At 38.7% G+C, this 20,797-nt stretch overlaps 1 protein-coding gene across 2 annotated transcripts; it reads left to right on the top strand.

The window, feature by feature from the left end:
* Positions 1–1,681: 1,681 nt before the first annotated feature.
* Positions 1,682–18,749, top strand: EEF1E1 (eukaryotic translation elongation factor 1 epsilon 1). 2 transcript variants are annotated; one of them, XM_059852661.1, is made up of 4 exons: positions 1,682–1,828; positions 3,806–4,006; positions 10,997–11,092; positions 18,102–18,749. In XM_059852661.1, exons 1-4 carry the CDS (start codon positions 1,697–1,699, stop codon positions 18,240–18,242), a joined length of 570 nt encoding a protein of 189 aa, XP_059708644.1. In that variant the 5' UTR covers positions 1,682–1,696; the 3' UTR covers positions 18,243–18,749. The 2 variants fall into 2 exon arrangements, with proteins under 2 accessions (XP_059708644.1, XP_059708655.1); XM_059852672.1 differs by having other exon boundaries at positions 1,697–1,853.
* The last annotated feature ends 2,048 nt before the right edge of the window (positions 18,750–20,797 follow it).

Below are 20,797 nucleotides of genomic sequence, written 5' to 3' on the forward strand. Positions count from 1 at the left end.
AAAATCCACTCATAATTTCAGATTTGCTCCCCAGCAAGAGGAAGGCTCAGTGTCCACTTTCAGGCTTTTTCTATAACAGAAGGTACAAATCTAAATGTCACCTTGTATCAAGATAAAGTGTTTCACTGGAGAAACAGGATATTTGTCAGGATCATCTTATCTGAGATGACTAACGCAGTGAGAGCCCTGAGTCTGTATTGTGAAAATGTCAGTAGTAGGACAAGACTAGCTCATTCTTTCTAGTAAAAAGAAAATGTTAATTTGGTGTTTAGTAGTCTTCTATCAAGCACTGCGCTTTGATACTCTGCACAAATAAACCTGTAAGTCTAAAACTCTTTTAATTCGTAACATTTATGATCAGACATAAAAGTATGACATCTGCAGCAGAGTATTTTGCATTGGAAAAGTGATTAAATCATGTCTTCATCAAATCTCAAATACACTAAAGTGCAGTTCAATAAGGCTGTTTCATGGCCAGCTGAGATTTTGTGATGTTTATCTCTTAGCTCCACTACTACTATTAACAATGGTGATTTGGATGATTTTCTTAACCCTACTTTTATCTCTCCTCTTCCTCCTTTGATGCCCTTGGGTAGCACCTGGTTCTGGCTGATCTTTCATTTCACAAGACCCCTAGTGATGTAGCTATGCACAAAATTTCAGCTCCCCTACTAAATTGGGCTGCACTTGGCCAATGAGTTCAAGATTTGCCAAATGGAGGAAGGCGGGACCGGCAAACAGATGGATAGAAGGGGTGCCTGAGAATGGTTCTTGAGAAGCCGAGGAGAAGGGAGGGCATCCCTCAGGGACACATCAGGGCAGCTCCTTGTGTTGCGCTGAGCCATCCATGGAACCGAGCAGCGAGGGGCCAGCAGGCCGGGACACCAGGGTGTGGGGACCCGGGGACAGGGCTGGAGCTGTCCAGAGAAGGGCAGCGAAGCTGGGGGAGGTCTGGAGCACAGGTCCTGTGAGGAGGGGCTGAGCGAGCTGGGGGGGTTGAGCCTGCAGAAGAGGAGGCTCAGGGGGGACCTTATCACTCTCTACAACTGCCTGAAGCCAGAGGGCCTCTTCTCCCAGATAACCAGCAACAGAGCAAGAGGAAATCGCCTAAAGCAGCACCAGGGGATGTTCAGGCTGGACACCAGGAGGAATTTTTAAACAGAAAAGGCGGAATTGGCTTTGGAATGGGCGGCCCGGGGAGGTGATGGAGTCACCATCTCTGTAGGTGTTGAAGGACAGACTGGACGTGACAGTCAGCGCCATGATCCAACTGACACACTGGCGCTGGGTCACAGATAGGACTCCGTGATCGCTGTGGTGTTTTCCGACCAAACTGATCCAGTAAAACCCGAGGACTGGGACACCTGCCGGGACACCTCCCGGGACACCTGCCGGGACATCTCCCCCGCCGCCGGGGGTGGGCAAAGGGGCGGCTCCACCCCCTCCGCCCCACAAGGCCCCGCCCCCCACAAGGCCCCGCCCCGGAGGCGCGGCTTGGCGCGCGCGTGCCCGGCCCACCGTGCGGCCAAGGACGTGTAGGCCCGACTGCGCATGCGCTATCCGTGACCCCCGCTGCTCCTCCCTCCCCCCCGAGCGGCTGAACGCGAAGCCTCTCTTGGCTTCTCATTGGCTGGCCGGCTCTTTCGGGCCAATGGCAGTGGCTCTTCCTTCGGCGACGCCGTAGCGCTGTCCGCCAATGGGGCGAGCGGTTGTTGCCGCCCTCCTTCCCTGTCCCGCGTGTCCCGCCGCGCAAGATGGCGGCAGCGGTGCGGGGCGCGGAGGAGCTGGAGCTGCTGGAGCGGCTGCTGGGGCTGCCGGGCGGGAACAAGTACGGCGTCCAGGGGGAACGGAAGGTGAAGGGAGCGAGGAGGGGCCTGGAGCGGGTGGCAGTGGCAACGCGCGTGGGAGGGTGGGCGTCCTCTGGTCTCCTTTCCCCAGTGACTGCTTCCCTCCGAGTTTCCTTTCCGTCTCCCTAGCAATTCCCCTCAGACACCGATGTGAACGTAGCTGGGGCCCCCCGGATACCGGCCCAGCCGACGTCTCCTTGAGCGAGGTCTCACCTGTGCTCCCTCTAGCCCTTCCCTCGCCATATGTTGTGGATGTTGCAGGGCCTCGCTGCCTGCGAGCCTGTAGGTTCTGGAAACTCCTTCCTTCTGCTTGTGGGAAGGATCATCATGTGTCATGGAAGGGATTTCGGCTTGATTTATACTTGTTCTTTCAGCACTTTCCTTTCCCTATGCCTGTGCTATCTTGATTGAATTACATGGAAAGAAAAAGGTGGTATTTTAATAATAGGGAGATTGATTGACTTGAGGACGTGCTGCTCTTTAATATTTTATTCTTTAGCGTACTCCTACCTGACACGAGGTTGTAGTGGGGTGAGAGTTGATCTGTCTCGTGTGCCTGCAGTGAGGGCCAGAGGAAATGGCTTAAACTGAGATGGAAGATTAAGATTAGCTATTAGGAAATGTTTTTCCCTCTTGTGGTGCTCAGGCATTGGAATAGGTTGCCCAGGGAGGTGGTGGAGTATCCATTTCTGGAGATGTTTAAGAGCTGTCTGGATGTGGCACTGAGTGGTGATTCAGTGATTTAGGGTTGCAGTGGCAGTGCTGGACTGGATGCTCTTAAAGGTCCTTTCCAGCTTTGGTGATTCTATGGTTCTAGATGTCTTGATGTTTCAAAGTTTGTATGGAAGCATTAGGTTCCATGGTTTAAGAGGCACCTGAGACGTGAAAAATGCAGTTTAGAACTGGGAGTGTCACAAATCTATGAGCCCTTTGATCCTTCCTCTTGGACAAGGTTGGTTGAGAAATTAAGCTCTTCAGTTGTCTTTTGTTTGGGGTTTTTTAATTGTTTATGACTAGAGTCCTGAGTGTCTGTGTTCTTCAGTTGCAAAAACTGCCTTAATTATTTTCCAGCCCAGATGGTATTTTAGTGCTATACCATAAAGCATAATGCTGAAGAATTCAACTAACTAGGTCTGTGTGTAGTTTTTCTGGCTGGATGCTCAGTGGAAAAAAAACTTAATAGTAGTGGAAGACTCTTGATACAAGTACAAAAATAATATTATGCTTTCAGCTTGCAGCTTAGATTAAATAAATCTGAACATAGACTCCTCTGTGCAGTCAAATACTTTAAAAGAAAGAGTGTTGGATTTTAATCAGTTTATTTCATTTTATGTCATAAATGCCTGAATGGACTTCAGCCTGTTGCAGTGAGTTCCAGTTCACTCACTTCATTTCTCGAGGTGATGGACCGGTTTCCTTTCCCACAGTTGAACACATGCTGCTGTCACTCACAAAGACATCATGGCTAAAGCTGGAGGTGTGCTGTGTTGTCCTGCTGGTACCAGTGAGCTCCTGACTGCTGTTCAGGGCGTTTTGGAATGGTGCAATGCGTAGGAATAAGCTTTTCAGGAGGTGTGGTTACTGCAGCCTGCTTACTCAGAAGTTGGATGCTACTGACTTCACAGTCTGAAGTCAGAGTCCTGAATTTGGAAATGAGTTAGAAGTCAGTTAATAAGATTTCTGACAGTGTTAGAACAAGCAATGCTATTTCTAATATTGGCATAATTTGCTTAATTGGAGCTAAAGGTGTCGTGGTTTGTTCACGTTCTTCTGTAAGAATTGAAAATAAAACACCCCAAAGAGCAAAAAGTGGATAACACGGACTTGGTTTTGATGGCACCGCCTTTACCGTGAGTGCATCTATGTTCTGAGGGAGCATAAAAAACCAATAGCCATTCATATAGAGATTCCTTTCTTCAATTATTTGTTTAGTCTTCCACTTCTGTTTCCACTTCCAGGTTCCTGTTCTGCAAACCAACAATGGCCCTGGGCTGACGGGGTTGATGACCATCGCTGCCCACCTGGTCAGGCAGGCCAGGAAGGACCAACTGCTGGGGAGCACTGCTGAGGAGAAGGCTGTGGTGCAGCAATGGCTGGAATACAGAGTGACCCGGGTCAATGGAGGCTCCAGTAAGGAAGATACCAGAACAATTCTGAAGGTAAGGAGTCGTTCATTGCCTTGCCACTGAATTTTGGAGTGACTAGTCCTTGAAAAAGATTACAGTGCTAATGTGTGTATGAGCATCCAATTAATAAAATTTAGCAAATGCTAAGGGCTTGACAGTATCACTAAGTACTGGCTTTTATTCCTCTTGCTGCTTTTCACTTTTATTGACAAAAATACCCCAAAAACCTGAAATAGGAAAACAGCTAAAACTGTAATGTATATGAAGCAGAGCTTTTGCAGTGCTCAACGGCTGTAAATTGTGAACGGTGTTCCCCACAGTTTAGAGGCTGTTCAGCTGGCTGTGTGAGGAACCAGTTTCTTACTATCTTCATAAACCCTTGGTTATAAGCAAGTTGGTGTTGTATTCCAGGAAAACCCTTCTCTGTTTGTTTTAAGAGCTATTCTTAATTATGTGGCAGTTATGGGATAAAGGCCATACTTGATGCTATGGTAATTGTTATTGATGCTAAAAGGAGGTACTGGACAGAATTGTGTGTGAAAACTGAAATCATAAAGGAACATCTACAAAACTGTCCTTAACAGTGAGCAACTTTGTGTGGAGTCCTTGTTCTGCTGTTGTTAAACTTTAATTGTAGGCTGAAGCTTACTTCCTCTTAAACAGGTAGAAGCAGAAAAGAGCATCTTGAGGATCCCCCTTATTGTTTGAGCAGCCAGATGACAAGGAACAGATAGAAAAACTTACTCAATTTTCCTTACTTGTTGCAACTGGTAATAAGTATTTTTGCAGTCTTGTGGGAACATCTTGAAGAGAATTTGCTTTACAGTGTTAAGCACTGTTTTCAAAGTCTGTATAAAAGGGCAGTGAAATTTGATCAATTTTTCAAGTATTTATTTTTTCTAGTTTTAAAAGTATGTTTTAGGTGGAGAGTTAGTTATATTGGTCAGTGCTGCCAGTGAGTCTAAGTTTAGAAATTTGTGAGCTGCAGGGTTGACTTTACTTGAAGCTGGCAGAGTCCTAATAACTTCTGGCTCTGGCAAGGTGTGCAGAAAGCAAAGATAAACTGAAGCAGTATTAACATACTTAAAATAAAGGAAAATGCATCTTAAAGTGATACAAAACAAGTCTTTGTTACTCTTGGAGCTGATAGCCCTCTTGATCTTGGGGCCTATAGTGGCTGCATTACCTACCAACTTGGTGAAAACCCTGACAAACCATTTCTCTCCCTTGAACGTCATATAATATGAGTTATCTTGGTTTCATTGTATCTGGGGAATATCTTCCATTGGTTAATCATGAGTTTGTTAACATTGCTTCTGTATTTGTAACATGTCTGCTCTTACTTTCTATGTGCAAATGTTATCAAAACCTTCACAGTCATGGTTACTCTATAGATACAGCATGAAAACTGTCTACCCTGTAGGATTTTTAGAACTTGATTGAAGGAGGCACTGACTAATCAGGGTTTAACTTCAGATTTAGCTGTGGTATGACGAGGTGGCCCATGGAGGTCCTTGTTGTCTAAACTTTTATGACAAGTGTCACAGAGTTTCAGTCATTCTTTGAACAAACTTGAAACTTGTGATGCTTTCTGTTCTCCCAAACTGAGAAAACATATGAGAACAAATAACTTACTTCCATTTACCTCTCTTGCCTTTTATAAAAACCAAATGCAAGTTTTCTGTCTTGGTATAACAAAATTCATCCCCTCAGGATGGTTTTAGGGGTGATATCTGCAGCATCAGCAGATGCAAGAGTATTTCCAGAAGTGCATTGGAGCATTAAAACCAGATGCAGAGATATGGCAGTTTCCTGCTGGGGCTGGGATCTCTTTCCATCTTTGGCCATAGTGACACTGGTTGTGTAGAAAAGACAATATGCTGAAATACATATATGTAGGTATATCAAGTGTTTCCAAACAAAGCAAAATTTCCTCAATGAGAAACAATCGATGTTACTTTAGAGAGAATCTCTGCCTTTAAGTGCATTTACAAGTTTTTCTGTGGATTTTTTTTTTAAGCAAGTGTTGAATAGCCAGAATTTATTTTAAAACAAGGCTGCTGTGGAATTCTTTCAGCACTAATAATTTCACAGTATAGCAATTAAGAGCCTTTTTTGTAATTTGTTCTCTTGCCACCATGATTAATCAGAAAAGGGGCAGCCTACCATTAAAGTATACTGTGCCAAAAGGGAGTACGGGTGAAAAAAAAAGGAGAACTAAAATAGGGAGGCAAGTCTGAGGCTATAGTTTTACAACGTGTCTGGAATACACAATGGCAGTCTTGGGACGGTTGCAGCCTAGAGCCACAATTTATAATAAGCTGCGCCAAAAACAGTTCAGTAACTTCTGCTATAAACTTTAGGCTGCCTCTGTTTAACTCTTAACTGATGTGGTTCTACAAAATGTCAGTAAATAACTGGTTTCATGTTTGTTAATTTGAATGAGAAGGATTTTCTGTTTGCTTTGCGAAAATAGGTTGTTAAATTGTTCTTACTAATGTGTTGCCTAAAGCTGTTACTTGGCAGGAAAATTATGGTGAAAGAGACCATCTCAACCGGGGTTTTATATTCATCCAGAGCAAATGCCACAGTGTTCAGAATGGACCAATAAAGGGCTTGTTGAGTTTCATCTAATTTTGATTTGTGCTTCTGTACTTGACAGAATAACTGGGAGCAGTACTTTTGCTCCAAATCTGCTCCTCAGCTGATCCGTAGGAATGATAAATGTCAGTAGCAGTGATAGCATAATATACAGTGCATTATATTAACTTTCTTTTCCACAGGGTGAAGGAGTATAATCTTTTGTTTTTTTGATGTTTAGTTAGTTGCAAATTAAGCTGCATAGGAAAAAAAATCTGAAAATTTCTGAGTTGTCATGCAGGATAACCAGTGTTTTTTCTGTTTCTCTGTGCCATCAAATGTCTACTTAGGTGTTAGTGAATTCTGTTCAGGAGATTTTAATATCTCTGCTTTATCAATTTTAGGTATTTTAAACCTGAGGATTCTTCCCCCCTCACACCCCATCTTCACAAAACCTCTGACAAAAAACTGGTAGTTTGTTAAATTCATATAAAAGCATCCACATAAATGTAGAAACCTCTGGTCTCTGAAGGATAATAACTAAGAGTCTTTGTGTATTACTTCCAGTGTGTCATACAGAGCAATGTTCCACGATTTCAATTAGCTTTATCCCAGTCTCTTGTGCTCCCTGGCTGTAATAATGAAATCCAAATAGAAATCTGAATAAGAGAGCTGTAGTTTCTGTTTAATGTGCTCTCTTGAAAAATTACTGTTTCCACAGGTGCAAAAGCAGGTTAATCCATGCTCTGTTCATGCCATTAATCCACAACTCTGTACACTGGTTTTTTGCACACTTACAGGTTTAAAGATTGAACTTTTATTATTGAGGCAACATTTGTTGATTTTTTTCTTCTTTTACAGGAAACTCAGTAACATACAGGTTTAGCTCATAGTTTGCCAGTTAGAGAGAAGAGAGAATTGCATGAGAATTAAAAATATGTCTGTGTATCAAAAGTGTAGTTCTGCTTTTCTTGGATGTGGCTGCAGAAGCCCTGTCTTGGGTTCTGCATTGTCAGGAGCTTTCCTGAAACATTTGGGAGTGCTCAGCTTTTTGTCTTTGCATGGTGTGAGAGACATAAAAGTATTTAGGGCATAAATGACCTTGAGAATCTTGCTGACTTAAAAGACAGGACGTCTGTGTGTACCGGAAGCACGTACACCAGCAGGGTGTTGTGGGCAAAATATCCAGAGCAAAATCAGAGTGTGATTAGGTCCATTGGAAGCTCCCGAGTTGTCCTAAGAGGCAACTGTTCCTTACCCGAGCCACTGTCACGACTGGCAGTGACTGGCAGGGATTCAGTGGCCTGAGCAGATTAAATGGATTAGGGGCCTTGGATTGCATATTTAACAGGCAGCAAGCAGTGCTGGGGGTGCTCAGAAGTGTGCTCTGGATGGGATGCTTTGAGCTGTTGCTAGATAGAGGCTGTAAATTGGATTTTTTTTCCTATAGAAGAAGCAAATGGAAATACATCAGTTAGTCCATAAATAATGCAACAACTCTTTCTGTTGCTTTTCTCCCCCTCAAAATGGTGTTTGAATTGCTGCAATTGTTCAGTGTATGTTAATGCATTGTAATGCAGCTGTGCCTTAAGTATCTGTCTGAAATTTGAGAGTTTCCTGAGGGAATGCAACAGTAAGTTTATACAAGTAACTTCCAGGACTATCTTAGTCTTTTAATCCTGGGTTTGTGTATATGGAATTCATTTAAGTAGTGGCATTCAGTACATGAAAGACAAATTATTCAGATGACAGCCAGCAGACCTGAATTTCCTGCATGTGATTGAAATTCTATAGAGTTTTGTGTTCATATATTCATTAATCTCTCCAGGACTGGAACACTATTTCACTTTATTACTATGATCATTTGAGCAAATTTGACTTTCAGGAATTTTAGCACATTTGGCTATTAGCCAGTAATATAGTCATCCAAGGGAAGCATAACCCATGAGGCAAGATTAACTAAATGTGCCTAATGCACATGAAAAAAAAATATGGTGTTTCTGAATTAGTGTGACTTGCAGAACAAAATCAAAATACCTGTCTGTATTTTAGGTGAGGGAAGTACATGTTCAAAACCAGAATTATAAACTAATGCTAATTTATACAAGACTAAACCATTTTTGTCAAATTTGATTTGTTCAGTTAACTGACTTCATAAAATTTGATGAACCAGAATAAATAATTGTTCACGCTATAATGGCTTACCTTGCCTTTAAAGTTTTATGACTATTTTGAGTGTACATATGCAATATAAAACTCAGAATTAGCATGCTGTAATTTCTTTGATGCAGAAATCCAAAATTTTCAGCAGGGATATAATTGTGGTGATAGTACCTTTAGAGATAATGAGCTTTTTCCCTTACAAAATCCTGATTCCATAGCCTAAGCTAAGAAGATCAGAGGAGGAGGGGGAGAAGATATAATTTCAGCTGTGTTAGTTTTCATTATAATACATGTGGAATTTCTGGTTAATTATAATGAAAAATGCTGGTCAGAGAATGTTTCAAAACAGACAAGTTTGTGAGGGGTTTTTTTTCTAGTAAAGCAGATCTTTAGGTTTGGGGTTTTATCTTTCTGCAAGTTTTTTCTTCTTAACGTTGGATTTTCCTTTGTGTTGTGTTGTAGGAAATTCCACAGAACTGTAGTTACATGTTTGAGGTAATTTGAGCACCCAGTAACATGAACAAAGCAGTAAACCAGTCTAAAGAAAAGAAACTACATAGCCAGGGGCAGTTGACCTTACAGAATTTTAACTATGCAGGGGTTAATATGTTTGCCTGATTTGCTCTAATAAAAGAAATCAAAGCAGACATGGGGATGTTCAAATATTACAGAAGTACAGAAGTCCTGTCATGAAGAGGTTATCAAAGAATAGTAAGGTAGCTTAATGCAGTCGAACTTGTCAAAAGCAAATCCAAGGTTAGATGTCTTAAAGTCTCAACATTCTAGTTTTGTGTTTTGTTCTTGGTTTATTTTCTGTATATGCATTATAAGAAATCCCTATATCAGTAAAATTATGTAACCACAAAAAGTGCAATATGCTAAAGGCCAAATATAATTTTTAATTGTTCACTATGCATTAACCCCCTTCTCCTTGCCCAAGACTTGTTTTTTCAATAAAATATCTGAAAATGTGCTGTAATTAAAACACTGAAAAATTAAAATTTTTGAAAACGTTAGTTGCATTTAAGCTGCTTACCTCTGTTTCTAGGGCAGGGCAGGGAGTGGCTTAAGCAGATGTTGTGTGCTTCTTTTTTTTCCTTCAGACGAGGGGAGTTTCCAAATCCAAGGGAAAGCTGGGAAGCTTTCTATAGATGTCTGAAAATAATATTGTAAAACTAAAGCTGGCTTATGCTGGGGTCCAGGTAAAAGTAGGTAATTTTATTTAGAGAAAAGGTGAGGGGGGAGTGCAGAAAGGTGTAGAAGTTGCATGACAAGTAGGTAAGATTTGAAGAAGAGGAAGGACAGGTAAAGAGGTAGAGCTGCTGTGTGATGCCTGTGTCCTCCAAATGATAAACTTGAGCAACAGTGAGCCTGTCAGCCTCTTGGTTTATAGCAGAGAATGGCTGCATACAAAAAGCCATGGAGAGGTGTTTTTCTGTTAGTACTCTTTTTAAATAATTATTTACTGAACCAGAATGGAAGCCTTCTACTACCCACCCCGATAGCCTCAGATCTGAAACAGTTGAGAGATGATCTTAAAATGCTGAAATTGTCTTCTTAGAGACTTGGACAGCAGCTGAATTGACAATATCAGTCACGAAGAATTGCTAGCAATAATTTCAACATTGATAAAAGCAGGTGTCAAGTGATAGCAGCTGATGGGTATCAAGTTACCAGCATCAAGCTTGAAACACCTTGTCTCCCACCCCAGTATTCCTGTGTGCTTCCCTGGTTCTTAGACATTTGTTGTTCCAGAACCTTGCTGACCAGCTGCATGGAGTCCTGGAGGACAGGCATAGCTGCTGCTGGGAGAACAGTATGCTGTCCTTTTGTCATAGGACTGCATTTTCTATTAATCAAATGTTAAACATTTGAATTTGTACTCATAATAAATACACAACTCTCCTCATTTTTGAATTGCAATAATTTGAAGCCAAGAAAAGACAGACTTGAAAGTATTTCTGTGGAGTCAGCTTAAAATAAATTGCATTTGCATTTACAAAAATTTCGCTATGTATAAACTACTTTGTTTAGAGACCAGCATTTACATTTTACCTAATTCTCACTGTCAAAGATTGATATTTTATTTTATTATCACTTACTTTCTAGACTTTTTTCTTTTACTGTTTCTTTTATTCACTGAGTTAGGATAACTTAAAACTGATGTTTATTTTATATGCATGGTCTCCGGAGGAAATTTCTATTCTTTTTAACAGCTGCCTTAATATATAATTTCACAAAGTCAATACTACAGCAGTGTAACGACTTTTTCCTTTTTAGGATCTTAACATGCACCTTGAAGATAAAGTCTACCTTGCAGGAAACATTTTTACCTTAGCAGACATTTTGATGTACTATGGATTGCATCATATCATGGTAAGCATTACTTGCATCATTTTTATATGTGCAGCTATCATAATTGTTATTTATCTAAAGGGCATTTTATTGTTAACTAACAGAACAGAGGAAGATAAAACTTGTTTTCAGGTTTTTCATTTTATTCTTTAATATTTAGCTGTGTATCTGTCAAAAGACCTGTAGTGTCAGAATGCTTTAGGTTCCTCTGCAAAATATAGCAAGGATGATACCTATCCCTGTGTTTCTGTGATTGAGGACTCTTGCCTTTTCAAGTCTGAAACAGCACTGAACTACAGTCACAGAAGTACATGGGCAGATCGATAAATGAAGCTGAAAGGATGTGTCAGAACTGAAAGTATTGACTTCGTTAGTATTAGAGAAATACAAATGCATGTGAATTAATCTCCTTAATGCATATAAAAAGTTTGAGACATAACAAATTTGTGTTTACAGACTTAGGTGATAAGACTTGATAAGGTACATAATATGAAAATAACATGGGGAGCTGGTGCTTAGGAGGAAAAGGGAAAAAAATCCCCATGCCAACAATAAATTTGTTCTGAGTGGGGAAGATGTTGAGATTATTTGTAGTCCACTCAGGCTACTATGAAGTGCTTGAAAATTGGTGCACCTTCAGTTCTGAACCCCAAGTGCTAATTTAAAGATAAAGCAATAGAAACTATTTGCATTTTGGTAGCTGGAATGTGTTTGTAAATGAGGTTCTCTGGAGTGGGAAGAAACCAAAGGATTCACATAAAAAGGTCTTCTTAATTCTTGGGAAAAGATGAAATCAGTCAGTTTTGCATTAGAAAATTGACGGAGGGAGTGAGGATAATTAGAAGAAAATGCCTCTGACAAATGCATGTGTGTCTGAGAATTGAATTCAATCAACTGAGTGAATGGTTACTTTTATACAATTAAAAGCAGAGCTCTGGGAGAAGTGTAGAAGAATACATTTCAAAATGGAAGCAGAGGGGAGGGACAATCAAGTAGTGAAATTCTACCAGAAATGAAAGAAAATTTAAGTATCTGTATCTTGACTGTCCGGGAGTAAAAGTTCAAATAAGTGTCAAGCAGAGGAGACGAAAGCTTTGTTTCAAAAGGTTTTTGAAAACCTGTTAGAGTAAGTCATATAGAATTAATTCTGTTAAATCATATTTACCTTGTAAAATATCTTAAGCCGTAGGATAGATGTGTTGATTACATTGTCAGAATGGGTAACTTTTCACATATGATATGCAGACATAAAAAAGGCTATAAGTATTTTCTAAAAATATGATTGTATATTGTGTTAGAGAGTAGAAGTTCAAATGAGACTTTAAAAAAAAAAAACTTGGCAGGGGAAAATCCAAGCGTATTTTAAATTTAGAGTTTGCTCTAGAGTAGACCACCTAATCAAGATGAAAAGATACAAGTTATTGCTTTGGGAAATAGAACAGATGGTAAAAACAAATGACTTGGTGCTCCTGTGTGCCTGCAACCATCCAGACACTACTTGGGACAAGTTTATAGTACAGCATCTGTTTCTGAAATGTTTGATTTCATCGAAGGTAATTTTCTGAATCAGAAAGGTATAAAGAGCAAGCAACGGGGTGACTGTTCTAAATAAATATGAAAATCTAGAAGCTACTAACTAGGAATTACATGTATTTGGAAGGTTTCAGAATTGATAAACATACAGAGGCAGGATCTTGAACTGTAGAATCTTGTGGTTGGTTTTTTTTTTAATGTCTTTTTTTTTTTTTCTTGTAATCTGAAGAGAGTATGTCCAGAGCTGCTGCTCTGCCCTAAGCTTTATGGGGGAGGCAGGGAAAGCTGCTGTATCTCCTCATTTGATGTGGTTCAGAGAAGGAGTTTGTCATATCCACCACTGCATTAGCTAAGCCTTGTGCAAAATATGAGTGTATGTTTCCTATGATGCTTTAAGAAAGGAGGTAGAAATGGTAGACATGGGGCATAGGGTAAACCCACAGATCTTGCTGTCCATCAGGTTACCTAGAAATTTGGTCTGAAACCATCACTGGTAGTACCTTAAAGGTTAATCTCTGCTTTTGATAGGCTAAAAACTACATGCTAACACAGACATTAGTGATAGGATACTGTAAATATTATATTACTGACATACCATGGTCATCCTGAATAAGCCAAGTAGTAAAACTTTAAAACCCTTCCAATGCACATTTCGTTGGAAAAGTTTTTAAGACCAGCCACTCCTATAGCTTGTTCTTCACCTGTGGTGTCTTGGTTTCTCTGAGTATATATCATGCATCATTGAATTCATTCCCCCCTCCCATCTTCATTTTGCCTCTGCCATTATCCAGGAGGGGTTCTGGAGTCTGGTTCTTCACTGTCCAAGCTCATCCACTTGACCTGACAGTTTGTTTACAGAACAGCAGCAACCCTTAATTCTGCAGTTGTGTGCCTGCCTTCCATTCTCCCTGTCCCTTCTCGTTATTCTAATAAACACAATAGTGCAATGTGTTTAAAAATCCATATTGTTGGAAAAAAATTATTATTTCAATCAGTGAGAATCAGATTCACAGGTAGTGTTTCAGGGCTCTTGCACACAGAATCTGTTTTGGGTCTTTTAATTAGAAATACACACTCATAGTAATAAGGCAGGAACTAAATGGTACACGCTGTTCTGCATCATAATATAGGTCACAAACACAAAAAAACCATAATGCTTGATACTGCCTTTTCAATCAATGTGATCTACATTGTCATATATAATTGATGTCTCTGTGTATGTAACATCAATATTGTTGTCTTATAGACACTTTAATTCCAGAAATACATATGTGGATAAATGTGGGCAATAAAATTCTACTAGGTTAAAGCATAGATTGCAGCAAAAACCTGAATTTAGAAGCATTGCTTGAGGTTAGCTTAGGCAATCAGTAAGCATTAAATTCCCCCTATGGTAATGAACTTATTTTCTAATCTGGGGGATTTTTAAAATTATTTTTTTTAAGTTTCCAGATGTCTTCATTCTTAAATGTTTTTGACCAGCACAAGTCCAGTTTTATTTCAAGAGAAATAATCAATATGATGATTGATCTGCTTTTATACTTCAAAACTGTTGTCAGAACCAAGGAAGTGGTCTCAAATCTATATGTCTGACTTGAAAATTTCTTTAAAAAGGTCTGGAAAATTACTTATTTTAAGTGAAGTTTATATCTGCAAATGGAAGATGCCCCAAAATTTTGGTGTCAAACCAAATATGATCAAGTACAGAACAAACTAAGCAGTTGTCCTTGAGTCAGAACCGCTAATATTGAGCTGTAGTGAGACTGAGGAAGAAGAATTTCAAGGAGTTATAAATAACTATAATAAACTACAATAGTAGTTTATTTTGGAGTTATTTTTTCCATAAGGAACATTTCCTGTAATAAACAGACTCCCATTACTTTTTGTTAAGATTTGCTGTTTTGATATGCTGCTTATTTTATTACTGAGGTTTTTCAGGCTTTTCTTCTAAGCAATGATGCTAAAAATGGTTCTTCAACTGAATTGCAAAAGAAGCAGTTTTAACTTTAAAAAAAGTTATTTTGAGTTTATTCCTTTAACAGAAAATTAGACAGAATGATGTGAAAGTGCAGGTATGTCATGAAATATGCCATCCAGCTGTTGCGCTTTTTTCTGTTTCTCCCCAGTCTAAAGGCTAAGTTTAGAAAGTCAGATAGTATCTGTCCTTTTCTTGATGCTGAAGAGGTTCATATGTAGGCAGGTATTTTTAGATTTTCCATGACCTGCAGGTTGTGGGAATGGGGCCTGCATCCCCAATGCTACAGAAAGAAAATATAATTAAACTTGTGTATTTTTAGCCCTTTCAGAAACTCTTAAAGTTGCATTGTATGATAACCACCTTGGTGCCTCTCAGTGAGCTTTGTGGTGGAAGAAAGACTTTTTTTTTTCATGACATGAAAGAAAAAAAAGTCTGTCAAATTAAGTGTCTGCTTCTTTGCTATTAAAATAATTGCTTTAATAGCAAATAATTATTTTAACAGCAGAACAGCAGCCTTTCTTAACTTGGGGGAATTATCTAATTTAATGAGGAAGAACAGAAAATACCCATCTAACAAAATGTTGTAAAAAATGCCATGGAAGTGATCTCTAAACAATTAACCTAAGAGTTATGTTCTGAGTAAAAAGTAGAGCATGCCACAAAGTGCTTTTTAATATATTTCACTGATAGAGTACATTATGTAAATAAGTAAAAATATCTTTCTTGTTGTGCCTAGAGTACAAAAAGGGGTCTTATTATTAGCATAGCTGTCTGTTTTGCCCTTCAGATGTTTTTTCACTACGCTAACAGAATGGAAGAAGACTAGTTTTCCAGACTTTTATTTTTGATTTACATTGGAGAAACGTGAAGATTGAGAATTATCAGTGAAAGATGATGGGAAGGAAATACTGTATCTGCTGCAAAATATAAAATTTAGCTCAGCCTTTCCATAACCAGGTACTCATCCAGTAAAGGCTTCAAAAAAGGTTACTGTAAACTCAAGGAACTTAAAGTTTTAGTATTTTATAATTTGCCCCTACTTAAATATTCACTTCCAGTGGTTTTAGATTGCCTTAGAGCTCACATATTGTTCTTTTCAGGCACTGTGTTACTTTGTAAATGGTCCCCCAGCTTCATATCAAGCATCAGCATCCAGCTACCATTAATTATAATACACTGCAGGTGATCAAAAGCATCTTTTCTCCAAATGGTACTGCTTTTTTATTTTTTTGGTCCTGAATATACTGCACTTGCAGAAACTCAGGCAGTTTGTGAAACAGTGTTATATTACCATAGCTTCCACTTTTCATTTGTAATGTCTTTAAAAATTCTAGACTTTTTTTCCCCCCTTTGTTAGTGCCGTTCTGGTTAATGCTATTCACTTGGTTAATTGCCAGTAACTCTCTTATATTTCTAGATCTGCAAAAATATGTGGCTGATTTTTATGGTTTTTCTGTGCATTTCTATCAGACTATACAACTGTAGGAACAATGTTTACATTTCCATGCCAGCAGCAAGAAGAGCAGATTTTCTCATACTGCCTGAACTGGGGTTCATAACAGTACAAAATTGCAGAAGGCAATACATCTGTAGTGCTGTGCTTGTATTCTAGCAGGTACATTCCTTAGGAAGAGCAGCTACTTGGGTTTAAGAGCAGCTGCAAGATCCCTGCCTTTTGGTTACTGCCACAGTTACTATGCTCCTAACTCCCCATTAATTGAGCTTTAATGCTATGTTCCATTGGTTTAGAATTCCCTTCTGCAACTCCTTGAAATTCTTCTCCTTCAGTATTTTTCCACTGGTTCATCTTCTAGTATATATCTTTACATTCTTTTTGCTGCTACATGTTTAAAGCTTCCCAGTTCTAAGTCAGGTGCTGGGCTGTGTGAGAGAACAGCAAGGAGAAGCAGCAAATCTGATAGGAAACTCCTGAAATCAAAAGGGCGGCATGTCACACGGTGAAATATAAGACAAGATGAGGGTTTAAAGAGCAGCTTTTTACTCATACACCTGAGTATCTGTAAATGAGTATGTTAAGCTCTTTCTGTGATCCAAAGTTTGTTGAAACAGGTTTGTTTCCAGCTGTCTTGTGCCCTAAACCAAATTTTCAGTGAACCTGCAGCATCCATAAAATGTAGCGTTTGTAGAACAAAGTGTAAGGAATATGCCATCTGTTAAGCTTTTGAGGAGATTAACCTTGATTAGCTTTAGAAATCTAAACATAAAAAATATTAGACATGTCTAGATCATTATTTTTCTGGTAAAACTGTCCTGTGCAAGTTGACTTGTTCATTTACTGCTGGCATTGTCAAGATTTAAAACAAGCTTGATGGTTAATTGGCTAACTGAAAATGAAGTGAGGTGAATCCTGCCCTGGTTGGTTTCAGTATTGGTGAGCTAGGATAGGGAAGTTGATGTAAGCATCACATTTTGTTCCTCATGCAAGTTTTATAGTCTGTTTTGAGGACTACCCCATTTGTAATTCAGTTGTATGTTAATGTGAGAAAACAGATTATGGTCTAAACTGATAAACCAGCTTGATTACAGAGAAATAAGAAGACATAAAATTGCTAATCAACAATACTAATACAGGTGATACAAGATGGGAATAGTTCTAGTTCAAGCTGGCTTGAAAGACTCTGAAGTAATAACAGACTTCATAGTAAAGCTTTGAGGGTGCTGCCGACCTAAATTTGAAAGACTTTAAAAGGTAGAATTTGGATCTGTAACTGTAGATAACTTTTCCTACGCCAGTCTTCCGATTAAGGATAGACTTGAAGCTCTGCATTAATCTTAGCCACATATCCTGTGACAAGGAGCTGTTGCAACAGTGTCATAGAGACTTCTTCCTGATTGATCTTGAAGCTGTTCTGTGTGATAGTACTTTAAATATTTTGATGAAGTATGGGCAGGTTTCCAGTTTGTTTCACTGTTGTAATTTGAATAATGCCATTGTGATCTTAATAATGAAAGCTAGCAGAGCTGAACATTTAAGTTATGCTGATTTTAAGTAACTATTCCAGTTTGAGCAGTAGTCATACAAAACAGCTTCCAAGTATCCTATACAGTCTGAAATTGCCTGGAACAAGCTTACTCCTGTACTTCAAATGTACCTTGAAACATAACGTAGTCACTTTTCCTGTGAGACAAGACTGTCTACTAGATGAACTTGAAGGGGTTCTACATGTTATAGAACGCTTCCCTGCACCACCTTGTACTGTATCCTGACCCCACGAATAGAGAGGTCCATTAAATTCATGCAAGCTTTTCTCCTTCTCTATCATGCAACTTTTATTCCACCTCCAGGTCTGTTCCTATAAGTAGATTAAATTTCCATATGTATTATGGGTTTGATTTTTACTACGTGAAATTAGGATAGAACACTGCTGGACTGTAACAAGTTACTTGAGTTTAAATCATTTGTAAAATGATCCACTTTTATTTTGCCTTACCACATGTTATGACTCTAATGATGCAGTGCCTGGTGTTACTGGTGCTTTGTATTTATTCCCCATGCAGGTGGACCTCACAGTGCAAGAAAAGGAGAAATACCTTAATGTGTCTCGTTGGTTCAACCACATCCAGCATTACCCAGGTGTCCGACAGCATCTGTCCGATGTCATCTTTATCAAGAACAGATTATACACTAATGCTCATTAAGGCAGATCTTAATGTCGTGTGGGAATGAGGTGTGGGAGTTCAGAAGTTGTGCTGTCCAAAGCCACTAACCTGCAAATACTGTTTTGTAACCTTCTGTATGTGAACCGAAACTGTCAATGCCTCAAGTAATACAACTGCATTGAATTGCTGTTGTTCATTCAAGAATTTGAACTAAAGAATTGCTATTGTGTATCTGATTGAATGCAAAAATGGTAAAGATGGAAAAATGAAGTTTTAATTCACTATTTTTTTTAAAAAATTAAGGTTCCTTTAATTAAACATTCAAGTAAAATTACACGATCTTTACCATCAATTATTCACTCCTTTTGCTATTTATTGAATGTTTATGTATGTCAACCAGCTTTCCTTTCATTATCCATGGATGTTTACACTAGTTTTGTACAAGTTAAACGCTATATTGTGTGCCAAGGTTGTGAAAAAGGGAACATGCAAATGTTACAAAGTATTTATGTGACCGAATAAATTATTTTAAAACTGTGGTCTTAATTTGGCTGTGAAACTTTCTAGTTTTTCTTGAGTTAAGGAGATTTCAAAAGGTTAGTTCACTTCCTGCTTCGTTTTGTGGTATACTGTTTTGACTGTGGAAGTATTTCTTTGAAACTGGGTAGCAAAGTTAGTGTCCTTAAAAATTTTGTATGTGCTTCACTTCATTTTTTACACAAATGCAGATGCACTTTTCCCACCCTGAAACAAAACCAACCAAAACCCTCAACTTAAGGTAATTTGCTGCTCTATCAAGTTCATTACCCATGTTTAAAATGGGCTTTAAAACCAACTACTGTTGTTAAGTCACACATTTGGATGGGTCATTTTACTGTAGAACATGGTCTTCTGATTTTTATTTGTAACAAGTATAAAAGTGCTAACTTGAGTTGGTTAATTACCTTCTGCACAATTCAGATAACATTTCTTTTAAGACACAAAAGAAATACAAAAATACTTTGATGTTTTAATTGATAAATGAACTTCTATGTTGGTTTCTTCAGCAGTACTTAGCAGACAGCTTCACTTGTGCATTCTTTTGTTTTATGTGCTATTTAGAAGCCTCTCACCCAGTAAATATAAAAAAAGCTATCTTGGATAGATGTTTGAGCATAATCAAAATATATCCTGACACATAAATGGACAGAAGAAACTTGGAAGGATAAGCATAGCCTGGACAATTCCAGGCTCTAATAGATGTTTTCTGTAGATATACTTTTTTTTGTTCCTAATTCTTTTACTGAAGGTTTCTAGGCATGCCAATTACTTTAAGGGCAAAACTTTCAGAAATTTCTCACCATTTCCTGGGGACTTAATTCTCCACTTCTAGCTACTGTTGTTCCTTGCTGTTTAGAAGCTCACCTTATGTACTTACAAAGACCTCTCTGAAATCTTGTCATCTGTTCAAGAGTTGTGGAGTGGACTTAAGTACAAATGTACGTTAGAAACTTCTTTCTCAAAGCTTTTCATATTCAACTGTCTGACAGCTTCAGGTGTTTACTGTTATGACGTGTACCCTTAATATCCAATTTATTCAAACATTTGTTACCTAATAGCATGTATTCAAGTGAGTTTGCTTTTTCCCTCGTGTGTGGGAGTAAGTGATGGTAGTACTTATAAAAATACCTGCATTTCTCCTAAATTCTGCTATAGTGAACCATTTTCTGTTTCAGAAGGGAAGCATGGGTGTAAATCATAAGTGCATTTAGTCAGGGTTTGGGGAAGTTTCACGTTCATCTTACGGATTTCTTGTTTTTATCAATGTTTTTGCAAGTGAGAATGATTTAAGTTCTTTAAAGTGAATGTGCAAGCCTTCAACCATGAAAATAGCTTACATTACAGCTAAGAATACTGAAATTGAGCCAGAGCTAAATGTTGCTGGGAACAATACTGTCATCTTTTCAGCTAGGTTGTTGTAGAGAAGATGCTACAAAATGTCATATTTTTTTTTAATCCCAAACAGCTGCTGTTTGCAAGTATTGGGATTTCTCAGGTTGGCTACATGATACTGCTGTAGTATCCCCTAGCCTCTTGTGCCAGTTTTATTTTCTCTGGTGTAGAACAAAAGTGTTACTTGCTGCTGAAATGTTAAAAAAAAAAAAAAAGTTCACCTACTAGAAAGATGAAATGTTTAGAAGTGGATTAGTAGTATTTAACTCTCTACTATCTAAAAGGCATTTGTTCGTTATCCTATAGTAACTTGAACATAATTCAATTTTCTTTCCCCTGCTTGGAGAAACTTAGGGGATAGAGGGTTAAAAGCAAAGAAGGATGAATTGAGACTTTGCCTTTAGAGAGATGACTGGGAAACCAGATGGTATTGATTTTTGTCGCCTCTCCCCCTTTCTATTTAATGCCTTTTGATCAAGGACAAATAAATCTGTAAGAAAACTTCTGAAAAATCACGCAATTCTATTTGAGTTGGTCTGAGACTGTATGAGGTACATATTTTACAATTATGCTTCATAATTTTAAAAGATGTGTAGTGGGAGTTCTCAAATTAACATTGATGGTCTGTGTAAAGGGTTTGCATGGGTAAATGTTCAGCTGCT

The sequence above is a fragment of the Haemorhous mexicanus genome, chromosome 1, assembly GCF_027477595.1.
Source record: "Haemorhous mexicanus isolate bHaeMex1 chromosome 1, bHaeMex1.pri, whole genome shotgun sequence".
Classification (NCBI taxonomy): domain Eukaryota; kingdom Metazoa; phylum Chordata; class Aves; order Passeriformes; family Fringillidae; genus Haemorhous; species Haemorhous mexicanus.